The sequence below is a fragment of the Mya arenaria genome, chromosome 14, assembly GCF_026914265.1.
Source record: "Mya arenaria isolate MELC-2E11 chromosome 14, ASM2691426v1".
In the NCBI taxonomy this organism is placed as follows: Eukaryota; Metazoa; Mollusca; class Bivalvia; order Myida; family Myidae; genus Mya; species Mya arenaria.
Window position 1 is genome coordinate 54,193,418 of NC_069135.1, and position 22,868 is coordinate 54,216,285.

Sequence of the window (22,868 nt, forward strand, 5' to 3'; positions counted from 1 at the left end):
GCCAAATTACGAAGAACTTTGACCAATGACCCTTAAGTGTGGCCATGACCTTCAACTTATATATTATATGGTTCACTGGACATGCAGTCTTGTCATAGTAAAACATAGTCGCAAGTTATTTCAAAATCAACTTAAACATGGTTATGTTACAGTCTCTAAGTCAAATTACAAATAACTTTAACCAATGACCCTTAAATGTGGCCTTGAACTTTGACCTACAGAAGCTGGTCTTGCAGCAACACATAATCTTGTCATAGTGAACATTAGTGTCAAGTTATTTTAAAATCCCCTTATGCATGACCAAGTTACTGCCCAGAAAACGAATAGTTGAAGTCATCCCAATTGTCTGCCAGATCATAATTCTGTCCGCCCAAGGACATACCACAACCGTATAACCAAAGTTTTCAGACAACCTGGTTTATAATCAAAAGAAATTAAAATGGTATTGTGTAACCTGGAGTGTAGCATGCACTTCCCCGAGCAGCGGGCGTTTGGCTGGTTCACACTCCCAAGAATTCGACATCAGGTCCCAACATTCATCGTCGAACACGGGCAAGTGCTCTGGCCTTAAACCTGGAGAAGAAATCAATCAAGTTACGGCCAACCTTAAAAAAAATTTGCTGGCCATAGAACTTTGTAGTAGAATTGGATTTCCTCTTCTATGGTTGAATGGTGTCTTAAAGAAAGTATTTTTTTCAAACTAATACACAAACATCCCAATTTTTAATGAAACATGCAATTTTCTCAATGACATACTTATTTCCACGGCAAGATTACTGGTTACCCTGGAGAAAACTGTGCAAATATTAATCAACAGCAATTGACTGTCACACTCTTAATAATATAATCCAAGTACATGAACTTTTGGTCCTTCAAGACTTGTTTTTAACATATAAATATTCTAGATATGGCGCTATGCGATGAAAAGGAGTGATGGATATGCATACAGATCGGCAAGGGTATCGCTATTTGACAATGAAGCGGCAACAATGTAAAAAAATGATGAAAGGTTGTCAAATATCTAAGGGTTTTTACGAACATGGAACTGATATTTGGGGGTGTTCCCGGAGACTCGTTAGAGCTAAATAGTTTTTAATGATAATCTTTCAAAGCTTTACATAATTCACACACATATGTACCATTTTTTACGTAATTCCAAAGCTGTTCCTTGTTGGCGCACTGTTCGAAATTCTGTGGCAGACGGACGCTTCCCGCGCAGATGTACCAAAACAGAATTCCAAATGCATAAACATCCACACTGCTGTCATATCTTCCCGAAAACAGCTCGGGTGCCATATGGATTGGAGTACCTAAATAAAGAATCTTTTTTACAGAACTGCATTTTTGTAGTTTTAGGAAAGAATGTATTTCATTTAAATAGATTTCATCATGGAAAGCATTATATCAATTATATATATCTCAAATATTGAAAGACTGCTAGTTAGATAAATATTCTAAACCCCTGCTTAAACATTAACTGTGTATATTGCTCCCACTAAAATACTCCTACTGACTGATACTCCCACTCACTAAAATACTCCCACTGAGTGATACTCCCACTAAAATACTCCCACTGAGTGATACTCCCACTAAAATACTCCCACTGAGTGATACTCCCACTGAGTAATACTCCCACTAAAATTCTCCCACTGAGTGATACTCCCACTAAAATACTCCCACTGAGTAAAACTCCCACTCCCACTTAAATACTCCCACTGACTGATACTCTCATTAATATACTCGCACTGAGTAATACTCCCACTCCCACTAAAATACTCCCATTGATGAATACTTCCACTCCCACTTAAATACTCCCACTGACTGATAATCCCACTAAAATACTCCCATTGATGAATACTTCCTCTCCCACTAAAATACTCCCACTGACTGATACTCCCACTTAAATACTCCCACTGAGTGATACTCCCACTCCCACTAAAATACTCCTGCCTAGCTGAAACCAAGATCCGCTTGTCTCCCCAGTTGTATAAAGTCAAAAGTAGGTGATACATACCATTACTTTATTAACAAAGAACTAGATAGCAGACATACTCACCCACAATACTCCCACTCATCATTGCCTCTGGCTTACAGAAACCAAGATCTGTGATTTTCCCACGATTGTCCTTATCCAACTGTAAAGAATTATAATTATTCCATGCTTAATTTCTAAACAATCAAACGTTAAATGTCTAACACAGTTTTTTATTCTTAAAACTCAAAACCAATGGACTCAATGTTAACACATTTTCAATAACCTTAAACATTATACACATGCCATTGATGTTTATGAATTCAGAAAAACTTTGTCATATAATACGGTGTATATCACGGTAACTAAAACCATAAAGTTAAAGAAATATTTTTGCCTAATATAAAATAGGTACTGGTTTGAATTCTACTTAAGACCAGATTAATCCATCATCAGCCAATTGAATGAAACTGGTTAAATTCTTTGGTACATTTAAAGTTGTCCAAAATGTTTATTGGTTGGCAAAATGTTATCCAATAATTACAATTAACAAAATTATTGATATAATTTAAATGTGCAAATTGGGTTAAAGATAACCCAGCCAATTGTATGAAAACAGTTCATTTTTTGGTTTGGTTAAATTTAGTTCAAATGGTTATAGATTGATCAATATTTATCCAATAATGACTTTTGACCAATTAAATTGCTTGGATGTGCAAACTTACCAAAAGATTAACTTTGGATAAGTTATCAGGTTTTATACAGTTGCCCTCTGTGATAGGTTACAGAGGTTTTAATCAATAGGCCCTCTGTGGCAAACCTATCCACATTACATACAATTGGCCCCCTGTGAATAATTACATCACCATTGTTTACAATAACTGTACGCTATTCCGTAAAACATATTATTTTTTGAGGACCAAATAATGACTGGTATCATATTTCTAATCCCATTTCAAAGATACTCAATTATCATTAAATTTCTTCTCACTCAAGCTATTTTAATCAAGAAGAACAAACCAGTCTATTCAGTCTAACTTTGAAGCACAGTCTGGATCTGTTGATTGCAGAGTTCATAATCTCCAGTTGTAGTTAATCTCTGACATCGCACAGATTCCGCTTTCTTAGGAATAATGAAATAAACCAGTCTATTCAGCTTTACCATAACATACAATTGGACCCTGTGAATAATTTATCCAGGTTTTTTACAATTTCCTGTGGATAAGGTATCCATGTTTTTGTACAATTTGCCCCCTGTGGCTAACTTAACCAGGTTTTATACAATTGAGGCCCGGTGGATAAGTTATCCAGGTTTTTGTACAAGTGGCTTCCCTGTTGCTAATTAATCCAGCTTTTATACCATTGACCCCCTGTGGATAAGTTATCCAGGTTTTTGTACAATTGGCTCCCCTGTTGCTAATTTATCCAGGTTATATACCAATGGCCCCCTGTGGATAATTTATCCAGGTTTTTTTACAATTGACTCCCTGTAGATAACTTATCCAGGTTTTATACAATTGACCCCCTGTAGATAACTTATCCAGGTGTTATACCATCAGTCCTCTGTGGATAACTTATCCAGGTGTTATACAATTCCCCACCTGTGGTTTACTTATCCTGGTTTAACACAATTGGTTAATAGGGGATAACGGTTCTATACAATTGGCCCACCTGTGGCCAACTTATCCATGTTTTATACCATTGGCCCGCCTCAGGTCAACTTATCCATGTTTTATACCATTGGCCCACCTAAGGCCAACTTATCCATGTTTTATACCATTGGCCCGCCTCAGGTCAACTTATCCATGTTTTAAACCATTGGCCCGCCTCAGGTCAACTTATCCATGTTTTATACCATTGGCCCGCCTCAGGTCAACTTATCCATGTTTTATACCATTGGCCCGCCTCAGGTCAACTTATCCATGTTTTATACCATTGGCCCGCCTCAGGTCAACTTATCCATGTTTTATACCATTGGCCCGCCTAAGGCCAACTTATCCATGTTTTACACAATTGACACCCTGTGGCCAACTTATCCAGGTTTTACACAATTGATTAACAGGGGTTAACTTATCCCACTTTTATACAATTGGCTTCCTATGGCTAACTTATCCAGGTTTTATACCATTGGCCCTCTGTGGATAACTTATCCTGGTTTTTGTACAATTGTCCCCCTGTGGATAACTTATCCAGGTTTTATACAATTGGCTGCATAATTGGTTAACAATATAAGGTTGACTTACTAGGACATTTTTCAGTTTAATATCTCTGTGAACAAGGCCCTGACCATGAAGAAACCGTATCCCCTCGACCACATCGATAGAAACCTGTAATCTGAAATATGGAAAATTGTTGATGATCATTACCTCCACAGAACTCATTTTCGCTGACATCATCACATTTGAAAACATCACCATTGTTTACAATAACTGTACGCTATTCCGTAAAACATATTATTTTTTGAGGACCAAATAATGACTGGTATCATATTTCTAATCCCATTTCAAAGATACTCAATTATCATTAAATTTCTTCTCACTCAAGCTATTTTAATCAAGAAGAACAAACCAGTCTATTCAGTCTAACTTTGAAGCACAGTCTGGATCCTGTTGATTGCAGAGTTCATAATCTCCAGTTGTAGTTAATCTCTGACATCGCACAGATACCGCTTTCTTAGGAATAATGAAATAAACCAGTCTATTCAGCTTTACCTTGAAACTCTGTCAAGATTTTATATTTTGCAAAAAAATTATATGCATACAGTTCTCTGTAGACAATCCATAATGAGTAAATAATGCTAGGATACCACTTTCTGAAGAATAATGAGATAAACCAGTCTATCCAGTCTTACATTGAGACCTAGTCCAGAATTTGGTTGATTGCCAAGTACAGATCCCTCTGTAAACAATCCATGATGAGAAAAACTGCTTCGATACTGCTTTCCTAGGAATAATTAAGTAAACCAGTCTATCCAGTCTTACATTGAGACCCAGTCAAGATTTTGTTTGATAGCCGAGTACAGATCCCTCTGTAAACAATCCATGATGACAAATACTGCTTCGATACTGCTTTACTAGGAATAATTAAGTAAACCAGTCTATCCAGGCTTACCTTGAGACCCAGTCCAGATTTTGTTTGATTACCGAGTACAGATCTTTCTCTAGTAGATCCATGATAGGCAAAAATGCTTGGGTACCACTTTAGTAGAAATAATTAAATAAACCAGTCTATCCAGGCTTACCTTGAGACCCAGTCCAGATTTTGTTTGATTACCGAGTACAGATCTTTCTGTAGTAGATCCATGATAGGCAAAACTGCTTGGGTACCACTTTAGTAGAAATAATTAAATAAACCAGTCTATTCAGGCTTACCTTGAGACCCAGTCCAGATTTTGTTTGATTGCCGAGTACAGATCTCTCTGTAGTCGATCCATGATGAGCAATACAGCGGGAGTACCACTTCCGTAGCTGTAGTCGATCACAGAGCCACGTAACATAACAACTCTGTCATGGTCGGGGATATTCCTGAAAATATTTCAAACCAATAAATTAACTGTCAACTTTCATCTCAAAGAATATGAGTGAGCTAGGACGCCTCTTTACCTCTTGGGAACTTCGTCAAGCTCTGTAAATCATTGAGTCACACCGCGTTACAACTTATGTATGATTAGGGATGTTCCTAAATCTATGTCTGAAAACAATAATAATTATTATCAGCATAATTTTCATTGAATGTAAATCAGCTAGGATGCCTCATATACAGCTCGAGTACTTCTTCCGTAGCTGTTTGAGTTGAGAAGAGAGCCACATAACAATTTACACCTCTGTCATGGTCAGGATTATTCCTTAAACAAATTGGTACGATCTCTACTTTATATATGTCACTGACAGTAAGGTCTGTTTTTCATTTGTTCATGATGAGTATACCATGCACTCAAAATTAATGCCTCACGAATATTAATAGTTTATTTGAAAGAAAGGGAAAGGTTACTTATTTCACAAACAAATGAATGAAATACCAATGTTGTTTTTTCTTAATAGGGGAATAACTAAATTATTCTACAACTAGAAATGTGTCCATAGGACACGGATGCCCCCACTTCGATTTTTTGTCACAGAAAATAAGCCATAATGATTATTCAGGATAATCTGAGGGCCCTAACTCCTAAATGATTAAAGCGATTTCCATGGCTATCGAACTTGATCAAGATATTATGGTCACAAACATGTGTTAAAAGTTTGGTGAGGATTGGACAAACAGTTTTCAAGAATTAGATCGGAAACAATCTTCGGGACGTATTTTTCAAGTCTTTTTTTGCAAATAAAGGGCCGTAACTCCTAAATGACAAAAGCGATTTCCATGGCTATCGAACTTGATCAAGATATTATGGTCACAATCATGTATGTAAAGTTTGGTGAGGATTGGACACATACTTTTCAAGAATTAGATTGGAAACATATATTTTTGAAGTATTTTTGGCAAAAAAGGGCCGTAACTCCTAAATGACTAAAACGATTTCCATGACTATCGAACTTGATCAAGATATTATGGTCACAAACATGTGTTTAAAGTTTGGTGAGGATTGGACAAACGGTTTTCAAGAATTAGATCGGAAACAATCTTCGGGAATTTTTGGCAAAAAAGGGCCGTAACTCCTAAATGACTAAAGCGATTTCCATGACTATCGAACTTGATCAAGATATTATGGTCACAAACATGTGTTTAAAGTTTGGTGAGGATTGGACAAACGGTTTTCAAGAATTAGATCGGAAACAATCTTCGGGACGTACGTACGTACGTACGTACGTACGTACGTACGGACAAGGGCAACCCTATATGCCGTCACTTTGTGGGGGCATAAAAACGGACGAGTCTATGAACAGATGGGCCAATGAGCGGACGAGCTAATAATGAATAAAGAGAACTTTCTTACTTTGTGTAGAAGAACTCGAGAGCAAGATCATTCCAGTGTTTTTCATCAGGGGGAACAACCGACTTTATGGCACAGGGGGTGTAACTTGCCCATGAGTCACAAGAGTAGACAACTCCATATTGACCACGGCCGATTTCACGTCCCATCTGTGGCATACCTGAAGGAAATTGTGACAGAAACAATGACGATATAGATTTGTTAATTTTTGATAAAACAAAACAAAGTACAAAAAGGCAGGACTAATTTTCTTGGAAGACTGAACATTTTTAAATTATTATTCATTCTTTACAGCTCTGTGAATGTTAAAACTTGTTAAGTTTCTGGTAGCTTAAAAGGACAATGAAGTTTTAAGAAACTGCATCTGATTTCTTGAAACTTCTTAAGTCTGTATTATCTTGATTAATCTTAGCTCACTCTTTTTGTTCTTCAATAATTTGTGAAATATTTCCTTTTTTAGAAGTGTTTTGAGTGTATATTGAAGGTATCTGTCTGATTTTCATGAAAAACTAAGTTTTAAAGTTTTATTTATCAAAATCAGGTGTAAGTATGAATTTTGCTAATCGACATATAAAGCTACTTATGTCTCTAAAACTTAAGAACTTTCGAGAAATCAAGGCCTGTGAAATAAATGGACTTAAAATAATAACTCTGCGACCACATTAATTTTAATAAATAAATTGTTAAGAATAAACTCATAATAATAAAAAATAAATAAATAAATAAAAATGAGGCCTAATAAACGATTATAAGTGGGTATTTTAGTGAGTTGGCAGAAAAACACCAAATACGCTTATAATCGATCGTAGCCTTACCATAAAGTATGACATCTTTTAGTGAGGTGCTTTCCAGCGCAACCTTGGCAACTCTCGGTGCATGCACTTTCCGTAGTTTCAACCGCTCCTCTTCGATCTTAGTAAGTCGTCCCGAGTGCTTCATTTCCAGTTGCTTGAGTGCTGTCAGAAAGGCATCGTGGGATTTGTTGAGACGATCTTTGATCTGGGATGATATGCTCTTTGCTAATCTGAAAATGTAATTTTTAACGGTTTAAGAAAAATGCATAAAACATCCATTTTTTAACTTAAATATTAAATCTGCGATCTAATTTTTTATCAGCAGTGTTATATAACTGGTTTCCATGGATTTACGCAAAAATTGGCTCATTAAAAGACAAAAAAAAGTTGTCAAATTATGTTCAATCTGTGAGAGTGCAGCTTTAAATACATTTATCTACAATTTGAAGGAAGAATCTACCTAAAACATCTTTCCAAATCAAGAATCTACCAAAAGATTTCAGGAGATTTTTTTTTTAAATGTTATAGTTGGACATAAAAACTTAGAATAGGTCAGGAAAACAGAAAAAATAATTTCATTTTGCTATGCCTTAGGAATGACATCATCATCTCTTACAATGTAATACTTGCCTACTTACTATTTATTTCCTTTTTCAATACAAAAGAAAAGATTTTCCCATTCAATCCTCAGACTGTAAAATGCTTGGACAGAAACGCGCCTATCTGTCTGTCTCTCTGTCTGTAGGCCTCTCAGCCACAAGGTTCAGGTTAAAAGGCTACTTAGCAGAAATATTAAACTTCTTAATTTTCATGTATTCCTACATTTTCAGAACCCATGCTTTTTTCTGCTTTTACAGAATATTTCATGGGGAAAATAGGCTAGCGATCTTTGAATTTAATAACACTTTTTAGAAAAACCCGCCTATTTGTATGTGCAAGTAAAGTCACTTTGTAAATTGAGTCATGGGCTAAAATTTCAAAATAGTGAAAAATATCAAATTGATATTTTCAATGTTTGAAACAATGAAATATCAATTTTATTTCACTGATAAATCTCTAAAAATCACTGGAAAGCATAATTATAATAAAACTTTTATAATAATTGTTATCAACTTTATTATAAAAGGTCTGTGGCTTTTAACCTGGTTGAGCCAAGACCCAGGCCAACCCCTCGTTGGCAACCTTTTTCTTCCGGTCATTGTCAATCCACTCTAGCTCTACGGGATCATTATATTATAATTACTATCATGTCTCCATGTCTTCATTTAACGGTAAAGCAGTTTTGATAAGGGTGGGGTTTGTTTGTAGTTTTTTTTATTTTTTATGTAGGGTTAGGTTTTTTTTGGTGTTAGTGTCTGTGTTATATATGTGATGTTAGTAAGTTAGGCCTTTGCCTTGTGACCCTAAACAGGGTTTATTTTTGAATTGTTGACTATTAATTAGGTGAGTCCCTGTATTTTTCATTGTATTAATCAAACCTTGTTGCACTTAAACACTGGCCAACCTCTTGGTGTAAACACTAGTAGGTACAGTTTTCCTCAGATAATGACTGATCTTTGCAGATAAACATGTATCCTCCTAGCAGCAGGGAATAAGTAGATATGGCATAAATTTTAATGACAAATGAGTTTGTGACCTTGACCTTTAACTCTATGACCTCAAAATCAATAGGGGTCATCTACTGGTGGCTCCAAACCTAAATGTCAAGTTCGTGGGCCATGGACTGAGGCAATGTCAGCTTATCACAAAGACACGCTTTTTGCTTCAAGGTCACTAGGACCTAAACCTTTGACCTGATGACTCTACTGGTAAGACCCAACCTCCATGTCATGTTTGATGAACATAGGTCTAGGCATTGTTGAGTTATCACTTGGGAAAGCTTTAAAATCCTTTTACCATTAAAGGTCTCTATGACCTTGACCTTTGGCCGGAAGACCCCTCAAATCAATAGCGGTCATCTACTAGTCAGGCCCAACGTTCATGTCAAGATTGATGACCATAGTTCCAGGAATTGTAGAGTTTGCATCCAAGGTCACTGTAACCTTTGACCAGATGACCCCTAAAATCAACAGGAGTCAACTACTGGTTGGGCCCAACCTCCAAGTCAAGTTTGAGGGCCATGGGTGCAGGCATTGTCAAGTTTTCAATCGGACAACCTTTTAGCATTCATGGTCACCTTGACCTTGACCTTTGACTTGATGATCCCTAAAATAATTAGAGGTCATTTCCTGGTCAGGTTCAGTTTTCATGTCAAGTTAGATGACCATAGGTCTAGGCATTGTTGAGTTATTACTTGGACAAGCTTTGACAAACTTTTACTTTCAAAGGTGACCTTTCAACCGATGAACCCTAAAATAAAAAAGGGTCGCCTACTGGTCAGGCCCAACCTTCATGTCAAGTTTGATGACATACGTCCAGGAATTATCGAGTTATCACTCGGACAAGCCTTGGTCTACCGACGGACCGTCTGACTGACTGACATGTGCAAAGCAAAAAAAAACCTCTTCTTCGAAGGGGGGCATAATATTTATTATAACCATAGCCTCATAGACATACCTGGTAGCACTTAGACTGGCCAACATCTCGGCAGCAACTTTTTTCTTCCAATCATCATCAATACGGGGACTCTGGCTCCACGGCATACCCTGGACGATCTGATGGAAAGTGAAAATAATTTTGTGTTCATACATCAAACACATGACTAAAACACTAACACACTCAGCTAACATGTTGTTTTTTTTCTTATTATACTTCAAACACATGAATTATACTTATAAACTGTTAACATGAAAATCGTTTAGTTTTAATTATATCTGAAACACACACCTTTTACAAACAATCATATGGAAATCTTTACATTTTTAGTGTGCTTCAAAACACTAGATTATACTAACAAACTGTTCTCATGGACATTTTTTAGTTTTTATCATTCCTGAAACACATGAATTAGACTAATAAACTGTTAACAACATCTTTCTTTTATACCTCAAACACATTAATTATACTAACAATCAGTTAACAACATCTCGCATTAATTAAAATCTATGATGTAAAATATAATTTTATCATTGTGTTCTCTATATTATAAGTTTAGCCATGATTCAAAAAAAATAAATTCCATATCAAATTTCTATTCCTTACAATCATGCTTCTCATATTAATATGAAAAACTAAAGAAACAAACTCAGTAGCCAATATGTTCATAATAAATATGTATCAATTTATTTAAAATTAACCTTAAAATGAATATTTTTTATATGAACCTCGAGTGAAGAAATGATTATGTAATAGACAATTGTTAAGCAAGTTTTGAAAGTACACGTATAATATCAATTGAAAACATAGAACCTCATATGATATATAAGAAACAAGAGATATATATTTAGTTACAGTAGTAATTCTTATATATAAATAAATAATCTCCAAAACAAGAAGCCTATGTTTTAATATCGGGGAAACAAACGATGGACCCATTTATTGTTCAGAACTTTGTCAAAGTTAACAATTATGTTAAAGGGGCTATTAATTAAAATACACCAGATGATACAATAAATTTATTGCAAGATAAAAAAGAAAATTGTCAAAAACTTAAAATTGACATCGTTGTGTACAACGCATTGAATCTTACTTTCTGATGTATCAGCAGCCATCACTTAAAACTAGGGATGCAAACGAATGGCAAAATTGATATTCGAATATTCGGTTATTCTTTCGATCGAATATTCGAATATTCGATAACCAAAATAAATATTTAAAAAATGTCGTAAACTACTGTTATTTTTCGCTACAACTATAGCCGTGCCTTTGTAATAACCGGTTCACGCGACGGAACCTGAAAATCCCCATTTACAGAAAATAAATCGAACGAAAAACAATAGATTTTGAACAAACAAAAACCCAAAATAATTTAAGTTCCACAGTATTCGTATTTGTAAACAAGGCCATGATCGTAAATTCCCGGTTGAATGTCGTGATTCACCAACGGATGGTCGCGCAGCCTCGTTCTGGGATTGATCTCTACTGAACTAATAATATACATGGAAAAAACAAACATACACGGGAATAAGTTAAACAATAAAACGAAAATAACCCTGAATATTTTACTCATCTATTGTACAACAATGTCCTACAGTTACATTTCAAAGCACGGACGTTATAATGAAACATGGAAAATAGTTAAGATCAAATAACTAACACATGTCATTCATATCATTACGGCGTTTTCAGCAATATTGCAAAGCTTAATTGGCAGCCGTGACACCACTTTGGTGGCTGATACCGTTAATCCTTTGTTGGCATGGTCATTAAAATTTACCGAAAATAATTGAAATTTGTTTGATGTCACTTGTCTAATAGCCAATTTTCGTAAAATTACGGGTACTGTTTGTAGTCCCGACGAATTGTCCCTATTAAACTAGCATAATTATGACGCGTGTATAGTGTCATCACGTTCACGCCTCTGGCATTAGGGACCAATCGTTGTAAAAACAATACAAGCGAATATATACAAGACAGTTGTAGTGAAAAAGTTTAAAAAGATATCAAACAAAAAACATCGAATATTCGAATACCGAGTTTTACATTCGAATACCAAACGATCGATCGAATATTCGAATATTCGAATATTCGTTTGCATCCCTACTTAAAACACAAACATTCATGGATCTTTCGCAGTTTTTGAGCATAAACAAAATTCAATTCGAAATTTACTATGGTTGTCTACCATGTAAATCCCAGTAAGTTTAAAAATAGCATCAGTATATTTATCTGTACTCATAAACAGATATAAATTAAACTTGAAAACCAGTATACGCTTTTTTAAATGGGAAAACACAGATGAGACAGCAATTTTTAACATAAGATTTTTGCTTTTTTTTATTTTAACCATGTAATTTAAAAAGTGACATTTCATTGACCCCTTCTAGCTGGCATTGACAATTCTAGGCTTGATTTGAGGAAATACGGCATTTGCCGATTTTCGGACAATCTGGTGTCTAGCTTTAATGTCATCCTTGTTAACTTTCAAATCTGTATAAATCTGGAAAATTCACAGATACATTTATGATCCGCAGGAAGATTAACAAGATTTGAGACAATTGTTAAACCGTATTTGTTTTAATTATATATATATGAACACATCATAAAATATTTCACATTAAAAAAATAAGGACTATATCATTTATCACATTGTTAACCATTGTTAACTTTAACAAATTTCTGAACAATAAATTATTGGGCCTATGTTATTGTTTTTTTCAAGAAAATGTAATGCTTAAGGGTTTGTTTTTATAAACAATTATTATTTACTATGAATTGGTACACAGAAAGTCATGCATATATTTCCATAACATTTAAAAGATGATTTATAAGTGTATGCACTCTCTGTACATTGTAAATTTAATTACCATATAGTAATTTATTTTTAAAGGTGCACAAATTAAAGGTTGATGCCCCCCCCCCCCCAATTTTTTTTTAATTTTTAAATTAATGCATTATCATGTTTAACTCATTGACTTTAATGATCTGACATCAAAAACATGCATATGATTTATTAGTTACAGATAAAAAATACTAGTAATATATTTTGGTGTTTTTTTCAACTGTGGAATTTGTGGCCACATAGCTGAATAAATATAAACAAAAATAAAAAATGGTTCATATTTTTTTATATGTACCTAAATGATGTGCGTTTTTTTTTTAATTTGATCTTTTATGTAAGACCAATGAGTTCAACATGATAATACATTAATTTTAAAGTTTTTTTTTTTTTAAACACCCTATTATGTGCCCCTTTAAGCAGAAAAAATGCATCAAGTGCATACATATAACCAGATTATATTATTTTCTTCTAAGAAAACGCAAGGCTCTGTAAATATTTGTAAACGTTCCAAGAAGGCGCCGCAGCAAATGCACAGCGCAGTATTTTTAAACATGCCCATCGGCTTCAATATTTATGGTGTACCATTAGGACTTGTATTTTAGTCTCCGCAAAGTTTATAATGTACATTGATATAAATAGTGCTAAAAAATTAATACAATTATTAATCTCTCACATTAGTGAGGTATAGTGTTGTCAGTGTGTGTATACCACGTGATAAATTACGTCATAAACGTCGCAAGGTAATACTTTGGTTTGAATAATGCACCAGTCAATTGTCACCATGCCCCTCCCCCCAGGTCCGGGGGTATACCGTGGATAGCGGGGGAAATGGGCTGTGTTTTTACCTTTCAGGTGGTCCTGCAGTGTCGGGTGAATGTGGTGGTTTTGTAGCAGGGAATGGTCCTTACCTAGAGTCCCTGGGGTACGGGGCATTAGGCAGGGATTTTACCAGCAGTTCGTCCCCTGTTTACACAGGCTTGGCTTGCCCCGAAGACTAAGTCCCCGCTATTCCCCGGACCTGGGGGGGGGGGGGGTTAAAATTGACTGGTGCATATAAAGACAAAATAAGCTTCCCTTTATCTTCATCATTTAATATGAAATGAAGGGCAGACAATGCCACTTAAAGAGCCCCGCCATTGGCTTATTACCAGAGTTTGATGAGGTGATTAGTTTCCTCAAACACTTCGACAAACCTGTTTCCAGATTAATGTTTTGACAGTGATCCATCAGGCAGTGGTTTTGTGCAAAGGTTCGTTTAGGAAAAACTTAACGCTCAATCAAACTTTGGTAAAGGACCAAAGTCAGTGCTCTGTGAGTGGCGTAGACTGTGCATTGTATGATTTAAAATGGTGAAGTTATCTTTATTTAAAGCAAAATATTGCCTTGGAAGAAAACATTTATGACGAAATGTATCACCTGGTATACACAGACTGCGTTGTGGAGTATTGGGAGGAAACGCTTAGACCTCGCTAAACTCACTGTTAAAAGACTTGTCCCAAAGAGTACACCATATCTTTCAAACTGATTACCTTCCTCATTTTACGTCGTATTGACTGTCTGCAAGTGTTTTCCATTTCTAATTCAAGCCTATAGGCTGTGATTATCATCTGATGGAGCAAAGCAGGTTAATATATTTGGATTACCTCGGCCATTTTCTATGAACAACAACCTCAGAAGTATTTTGACTTCTTTACATTTTACTAAGGTCCAAGTAAAACAGCATACGCTCCAAGTCAAACCACATAGAAATTTCAATTTAGAAGTTAAACATAATGACTTTACTCTTGAGACTCTTCCTTATTTATACAATAATACAATAATAGCTTGCGATTGATTCAAACTGAGTCATACAAAATACACTATACACAGAATGAATACTATTATTTAAAATTTTATAAACTTCTTCTACTGATGTACCTGCATTTTTTTAATAATAAGCTTGTTTTGGATAGAAAATGGCCGAGGTGTTCCGAATGCAGGTTAATTTAGAAATATTCTTCCACATTTACTTGAAGCTTTGAAAAATAAATGATGAGTAACAATTGTTTTCCGAAGTTGTAATCCCAAGCAAAGCATACAAACATCATACACAGTATATAATAACTGTGGAAGCTGTTTGTTCATGAATCATAGTAGGTATACACTGAGCCCATATTCATTCACATTTTGAGTCTCTGTTCAATATCATTTTAAGTCTCTGTTCAATAACATTTTGAGTCTCTGTTCAATAATTTTGAGTCTCAGTTCATACACAGTTTGAGTCTCAGTTCATTCATATTTTGAGTCTCAGTTCATTCACATAGGTAATAGGTCTCAGTTCATTTACATTTTGAGTCTCAGTTCTTTCATATTTTGAGTCTCAGTTCATTAACATTTTGAGTCTCAGTTCATAAATGTTTTAAGTCTCAGTTTATGATCATTTTGAGTCTCAGTTCTTTCACATTTTGAGTCTCAGTTCATTAACATTTTGAGTCTCAGTTCATAAATGTTTTAAGTCTCAGTTTGAGGATGAGACTCAGGAAAGTAAATTTCAAAATGTTAACTGTATCTTATATATAATAGTTCTTAACAAAAAGGGTGTATTATTATATTAACAAAATGTTATTTTAAAAATATGCAGCAATTTTTACAATTATTGCCCTTCAAGTAACAATTTTATAAGTCATTAAAATTTGCAATTAAGAGTCTCAATACTCTAAATCAAGACAAGAAGAAGAAGGTCTTAATCCTGGCAAGATTTAAAGCGCCATGATTGCCTGTTTTACGCCTAGTACTTTTTCCACCATTTTGGGTCTCACTTTCTGATTGGGAATCAATTTTTGACTCAATTTGGGAATTTCATTTTTCTTTAATAATGAACAAAATTGTTAAAAATACAAAACAAATATATAGACACAATTTAAACATAAAGGTTGATACAAGTTTGTTTCTTTCAAAATACACCAACTCAACTTCTCGGTACTGTTGAAATTAGTGTACTTAATAAGAACCTTTCTGGGTTAATGATGACTTACATAAAATGAAATGAATGTTTTGTGAAAGAATGATTGTCCAAGTTGTAAGGCATGGATGGGTTACCTGTACCCACAGGCAGGGGTACGTTTTGACGGGAACCCGCTGGCTAGGGTACATTTTGGTGGGAACCTGCCGGCAGGGGTATATTTTGGTAGGTAAACCCGCCAGCTGGGTACATTTTTGAGGGGTCACCTGGGAATAATATGAGTACCCGGAACCCAACAAATACAGCAATACCATCTAAATGATTTGTGATTTTGGGTCTGTAACGTTAGCTATTTCACCTGCTGCTTGTTGAAATTATAAAGCTATTTCTTTAATCCATGTACTTTTTCATAGATGACATAACCACCACCACTCTGTCACAAAGACAGAGCTCATATGAACAGAAATGACACAAGATAAAAAGACATCCGAACCATTTTTGTTTCAGACAACATGGTTTTTGTTATATGACATGATTATTCTGCTGAATGTATGTATATAATTAATAGCCCATATCCAGGTAACCATGGGCAGTTGATGATCAGGGACCCGGTACCAAATTTTTTACCCCTCCATGCCCTCACTTGGAACTAAGTAGAAAGTGGAAGTCGATTGCAGATAGTTTAAAGACTGTTAAAAGTTGGGATGCATGCCTGGACAGAAAAGAATAACGATTTTGTCTCATTAAGTTTGAGGTCGTTTTTGGCTGTTTTAAGCAGGCTTTAAGCTGTACATAGCCAAGATTGTCCAAAGCTTTGATCATTCGATGCACATTCAATCACCTTATATATCCATCCATATCGAGTAGCCTGCACATTTACCATTGATACAGTTTCAATCATATTATTTCCATTTCAAAGTGACGTACATTTTAGCTCAATTAATATCAAATACCAAAGCTCATAATTATATATATTTGAATATGCTCAAATCTAGCAGACCTACATGATTTTTTTCTTATGAATCTCAGATATCTAATACATATACCATATTTTTCAAAATAAACGCACCCTGCAATGTCATTTTTATGAACGTGATTAAAAAAAATTCTCCAAAATTGGTGTTGTGTAACTTAAAATTGGTGTTATTTAACCTAAGAGTTGTACACAAGCGTATAAATTAAATGTCAACAAAATGACCGACTGATATATCATCTAACAGCCAAATGAGCTAAAACAAGGTTTTTAATCATGAAAACTTTTCTTATTATGTTGTTTGATAATACCAAAAAACAGTCCCCCTGAACATCTATTAGGGAATGTACGTCTATGTAGAAAAATACAGAATTTTATGCATTCAGTGTTAGTCTACAGCTAATTAATGTCATATATGATTCTTGATTAAATGAAAATACATTATTTCTATAAAACTTTTATTATTGTGCGTTCATTATTGCACATGCTTATTGATAAGTTAAAGCACAACAGGCATTCCCTGACTGCAAAACAACATCACCAGGCTGCCCAGTCACATGACTTGATCACATGACCAGGTCACATGGTATTACCTGCTTCATTCTTTGGAGGAGTAAATGGATGAAAGTAGAACTTGATCGGACTGTTATCTCAACTTGGTACGCAGCATTGAGTATCTGAAATTGATTACATTCATGCTCCATGCAAAGAAGGTTATGTAAAAATACAAATGATATTTACAATGTTGGATAATCATATTCAAGTGACTCGTTCATGTTTTTGGACCAATAATTAGTTTTTCCGGTAATGCATCTGAAAACACTTATTTAATCATTATCTTACTCTACGGTATTGAAATTGCAGAAAAAATATTTTGGTTTTAGTGGGGTTTGAACCAACGCCAGTAAAGTCAAGAAATAATTAGAAAACAGCCTGCTAGTCCACACAGCCACCAGAATTTTACAAAAGTGGTGGATATGTAAAACTGTTAAGAATACATTGATAACATCACGTGATAATGTCAATCAACCAATCACTCAACACCACAGCCGTAATTAAATTTCAATGGCGTTATATACGCTAATGAAAATTATGGTCTTCAAAGACGATATTCGAGCAAATATCAACATTTGCTGAAAGGTTCAATTTTTGGTATTTTTTTTTAGCACTCTTTGTGATTTGCCACACTTTATTTTGTAAAAAGAAAGAACATTTTAAAAACCATGAGCGAGTCACATTAAAGACATTAAAAGAACAGGGAGCCGTTTCACAAGTTTACTGCAATTTTTAAAAGATACATCAGGAAACACAATCTTACAGAAAAGTGCCTTAATATTAAAATCAGAAACAAACAATTTATTTTTTTGGGCCTGAATAAAAAAAATCCAGTAGTTCTCAAGACATGAACAGTGGTAATGATACAAATGTGAAAGTACTTGAACTTTAACCAAAGAAGAATATTTAAAAAAGACAATCATAAACAATGAAAGTCCTTCTTTTAAAGCTGCACTCTCACAGATTGACTGTTTTGTCAAAACGATCAATCTGAGAGAGCTGTGCAGCTTTAAATAGCATCTACGGCCAAAACAGTGTTCTAGTTGTAAGGTTCTGGTTGTAAGTTGAGATTATAATCTTAATGTCCAGGGGCGGGTTCAGGAATCAGCGTTAAAGGGGACATAACTAATAGGGGTGCAAACTTTTGACACCCATTTTAACCCTATTACCATAATTTATATGGCTTAAAATGTTTCAAGGAGGGTGGGGGGGGGGTAATTACTCCCCATAGAAATGTTTAACAATCCAAATGGTGCATTTTGACGGTATTTTATTATTTTTATTCTCAAATATCAACATAAAAAAAAAAATGGGGGGGGGGGGGAGTGGGCGCAGGGTAATATTTTGCACTTTTTCAAGTGGTGGAATAATGAATGGAAAACCCATTTAACAACAAGGTCATATTGTTTTGTTTCCTTAATCATGGTTTTAACTAATTAATTACTAGCTTAAGTGTAGTACTTATAAATATTTCACAAAATAACAAAACTATGACATATTAAAGCTGCACTCTTACAGAATGAACGTTTTGCCATTTTTTTTTAATTTTTGTCTAGGAACAAGCAAATTGTAGCAAAAATTAATGGAAACTAGTTATATAAGACTGCTGAAAAAAAGTAGATCACAGATTTTATATTTTAGTTCAAAAATTGATGTTTTATGCATTTTTACTTTAATTTTCGAACGGAAATATGAAAATCTACAATCTGACTTTTTGTCAACAATCTTATATCATTGGTTTGCAGATATTTACGCAAAAATTTGCTCTTTCCAAGACAAAAAAAGTTGTAAAATGGTATATCTGTGAGAGTGCAGCTTTAAGCTAATTTCTCTTTACCATTTAAATTTCATTTTTTTTTTGGCTCATATCAACAGGGGCTTATAAGTAAAGAGAACAATAATAGTTATTTCCTGATATTTGTTAAAGTTGCACTTTCACAGATTAAACGTTTTGACAACTGTTTTATTTTTTGTTTTCGAATGAGCCAATTTATGTGAAAGTGCAAGAAAACTAGTGTTATAAGACTGCTGACAAAACATCAGATTGCAGATTCTCATATTAGGTTAAAAAATGATGTTTTTATGCATTTTTCTTAAACCATTAGTTACACTTTTAGCCATAAAATAATAATTTTCGGACGTAAATATGTAAATCTGCCATCTGATATTTTGTCAGCAGTCTTATATATCACTGGTTTACAGATATTTACGTGGAAATGGACTCATTCCACGCCAAAAAATAACAAGAGATGTTTGTCAAACATTATGCCCCTGAGCGCCAAGTTGCCAGAAATATTTGGACAATTGAATGAAATATGCATGGACTGAAATGACAGCTGATTTGTCATTGGATGCATATGAGGCAGGTCATCTACTGGTCATACCTAATCTTCATGTCAAGTTTGATGACCATAGGTCCGGGAATTGTTGAGTTATCACTCGGACAAGCTTTGGTCTTCCAACAGACCGACCGACATGTGCAAAGCAATTATATAACCCCTCTGCTTCGAAGGGGGGCATAATTAAACTAGATGTTCACTGAAAACTGATACTTCAACTCATGCATTTAGTGACATATAAATTTCTACTGTCTACTATATAAGAAAATAAATATGGACAATCAGAAAACCTTTTTTCAGCTTACAGTCACACTGACCTTGACCTTTGACCCACTGACCTCAAAATCAATAGGGTTCATCTGCTGGTCATGACCAATAAGCCTACCTAGTATGAGGTCCCTGGGTCAAAGCGTTCTCAAGTTATTGATCGGAAACCGTTTTCATGTTAAGGTCACACTGACCTTGACCTTTGACCTCAAAATCAATAGGGTTCATCTGCTGGTCATGACCAATACACCTACCAAGTATGAGGTTCCTGGGTCAAAGCGTTCTCAAGTTATTGATCGGAAACCGTTTTTCATGTAAAGGTCACACTGACCTTGACCTTTGACCCACTGACCTCAAAATCAATAGGGTTCATCTGCTGGTCATGACCAATAAGCCTACTAGTATGAGGTCCCTGGGTCAAAGCGTTCTCAAGTTATTGATCGGAAACCGTTTTTCATGTTAAGGTCACACTGACCTTGACCTTTGACCCACTGACTCAAAATCAATAGGGTTCATCTGCTGGTCATGACCAATACACCTACCAAGTATGAGGTTCCTGGGTCAAAGCGTTCTCAAGTTATTGATCGGAAACCGTTTTTCATGTAAAGGTCACACTGACCTTGACCTTTGACCCACTGACCTCAAAATCAATAGGGTTCATCTGCTGGTGATGACCAATACACATACCAAGTATGAGGTCCCTCGGTCAAAGCGTTCTCAAGTTATTGATCGGAAACCATTTGGTATTCCGACCGACCGACAGACAGACAGACAGACCGACCGACCGACCGACCGACCGACCGACCGACCGACCGACATGTGCAAAACAATATACCCCACTTTTTTCAAAAGGGGGCATAAAAAGGTTGTCAAAATGGTAAATCTGTGAGAGTGCAGCTTTAAAAGAAACCAAACATGATTTTTGAAAAGAAGAACAGATTTTGAAATGTATGTACATTGAATAGAATTGAATTGATTACAGAAAAAACAGTATGGAAGAAATAAATGCCATAATGATAATATTGTTGTATGAAATTTAATAATCATAAAAAATGGGGCATAGATTTAAATATATAACGCCGCCAACATAAATGACGCAACGCCATTGGTCCAGGACTGGTCACATGGTGACCCCATATGATTCCATATATTGGGTCACCAAATTCATATCTTACCAAAATGGCATCATTGATTTTCCGATTCCAATGAATGAATGAAACATTTCACATGTTAACAGATTTTTCCATATTGGGTCACCAAATTTATATCGTACCAAAATGGTGTCTATTTTCCGATTCCGATGCATATTTTGATGAATATTAATGAAACATGTTTTAATGTTTACAGGTTGTCAGTGTGATATATATGTTATGGAGCTTATTAAATAGGTGACCCGATATGGGATATTCTGGGCACAGGAAACCATATTCGGGTTCAAGCTTTGCTCTCACCCAATATGGTTTCCTTTGCCCCGTATATCCCATATCGGGTCTCCTACTAACCCCGTAACCTTTAGTACATAGACAGGTCAGGTAAAATTATAATAAAACCTCCAAGGCAATTTTAGATATATGGCTAATCACCTCTGTCATTCATATGTATTAAGACTTTATGCATCATATCAATAATATACAACTCTTTGATTAAAATGATAACAAGCAATGCACGAAACTTGTCCAAATATTGGGTTAATTTGTTACTGTGGTCATCACGCCTGGTGATCAGACCTTGTCCAAATGCTGGGTTATACAGCGGTCAACACAACCATGGTCAATGCTGATGGACAAAGAAAATAGTGGCTTAAAGCTGCACTCTCACAGATTGACCATTTAAACAACTTTTTTCTTTTTTGTCTTGGAAAGAGCAAATTTTTGCGTAACTATCTGCAAAACAATGATATAAGATTGCTGTCAAAAAATCAGATCGTATATTTGCATATTTCCTTTCGAAAATTAATGTTTTATGGCTTAAACCGATAGTAACGGTTTAAGAAAAATGCATAAAAAATCAATTTATGAACTTATATGCGATATGATTTTTTTGTCAGCAGTCTTATATAACTGGGTTCCATGGATTTACGCAAAAATTGTCTCGTTCCAAGACAAAAACTAAAAAAGTTGTCAAAACGAACGTTCAATCTGTGAGAGTGCAGCCTTAAAGGGACTTAATTCACAGTCAGAAAAATGACAACAAAAAATAATAATTCATGTGAATTGCTAAGTTCCCTAATACGAGCATAATTGTGGCTAGAATGTTCTCCTGCTCTACTGGTGTTGTTTTTTCAGTCAATAAAGGGAAATAATTCAAACTTTACTTAAGCCAGAGTTTAGCCCTTGCTACCCATGTGCATATTGTTTCTTGCAACGTACGGTCTAAGTTTCATGTGAATAACTTAAATGGCTTCACATTCTTTGTGTTATTTCAAAGGTGAAGGTAATTATGTATTTGCCAGCCATTTCGATGACACCTTGAATGCTATCACCAATAACTAGACTGTTTTCTTCTGAATACCAACAAGCTAAGAATGTTTAAACAAATTACATAAACTTTAGTTGTACTTATTGTTTGATAATGTTCTCTTTGTTTTTGGTTCAAACAATAACTTCCCATATCAGAGTGATAACAATATTAGAATGGGCCAATCAACCATTCAATAACTAGTACTGTGCGAATAAGTTACAATGCTATTAAATTTAACCCACAATTTTTATTGAACG

The 22,868-nt window shown here is 35.0% G+C and overlaps 1 protein-coding gene across 1 annotated transcript in view; it reads right to left on the reverse strand.

Moving 5' to 3' along the window:
• The window catches only part of LOC128216255 (dual serine/threonine and tyrosine protein kinase-like), a 45,437-nt gene that overhangs the window by 6,606 nt on the left and 15,963 nt on the right, over positions 1-22,868 (reverse strand). The window contains exons 4-13 of the mRNA XM_052922825.1: positions 17,584-17,667; positions 16,859-16,885; positions 10,253-10,350; positions 7,718-7,926; positions 6,906-7,062; positions 5,344-5,496; positions 4,216-4,306; positions 2,057-2,135; positions 1,140-1,310; positions 455-573 (exon numbers count right to left, since the gene is read on the reverse strand). Of these exons, the coding sequence (XP_052778785.1) occupies positions 455-573; positions 1,140-1,310; positions 2,057-2,135; positions 4,216-4,306; positions 5,344-5,496; positions 6,906-7,062; positions 7,718-7,926; positions 10,253-10,350; positions 16,859-16,885; positions 17,584-17,667 (1,188 nt within the window). The remainder of the gene's footprint in view (positions 1-454; positions 574-1,139; positions 1,311-2,056; positions 2,136-4,215; positions 4,307-5,343; positions 5,497-6,905; positions 7,063-7,717; positions 7,927-10,252; positions 10,351-16,858; positions 16,886-17,583; positions 17,668-22,868) is intronic.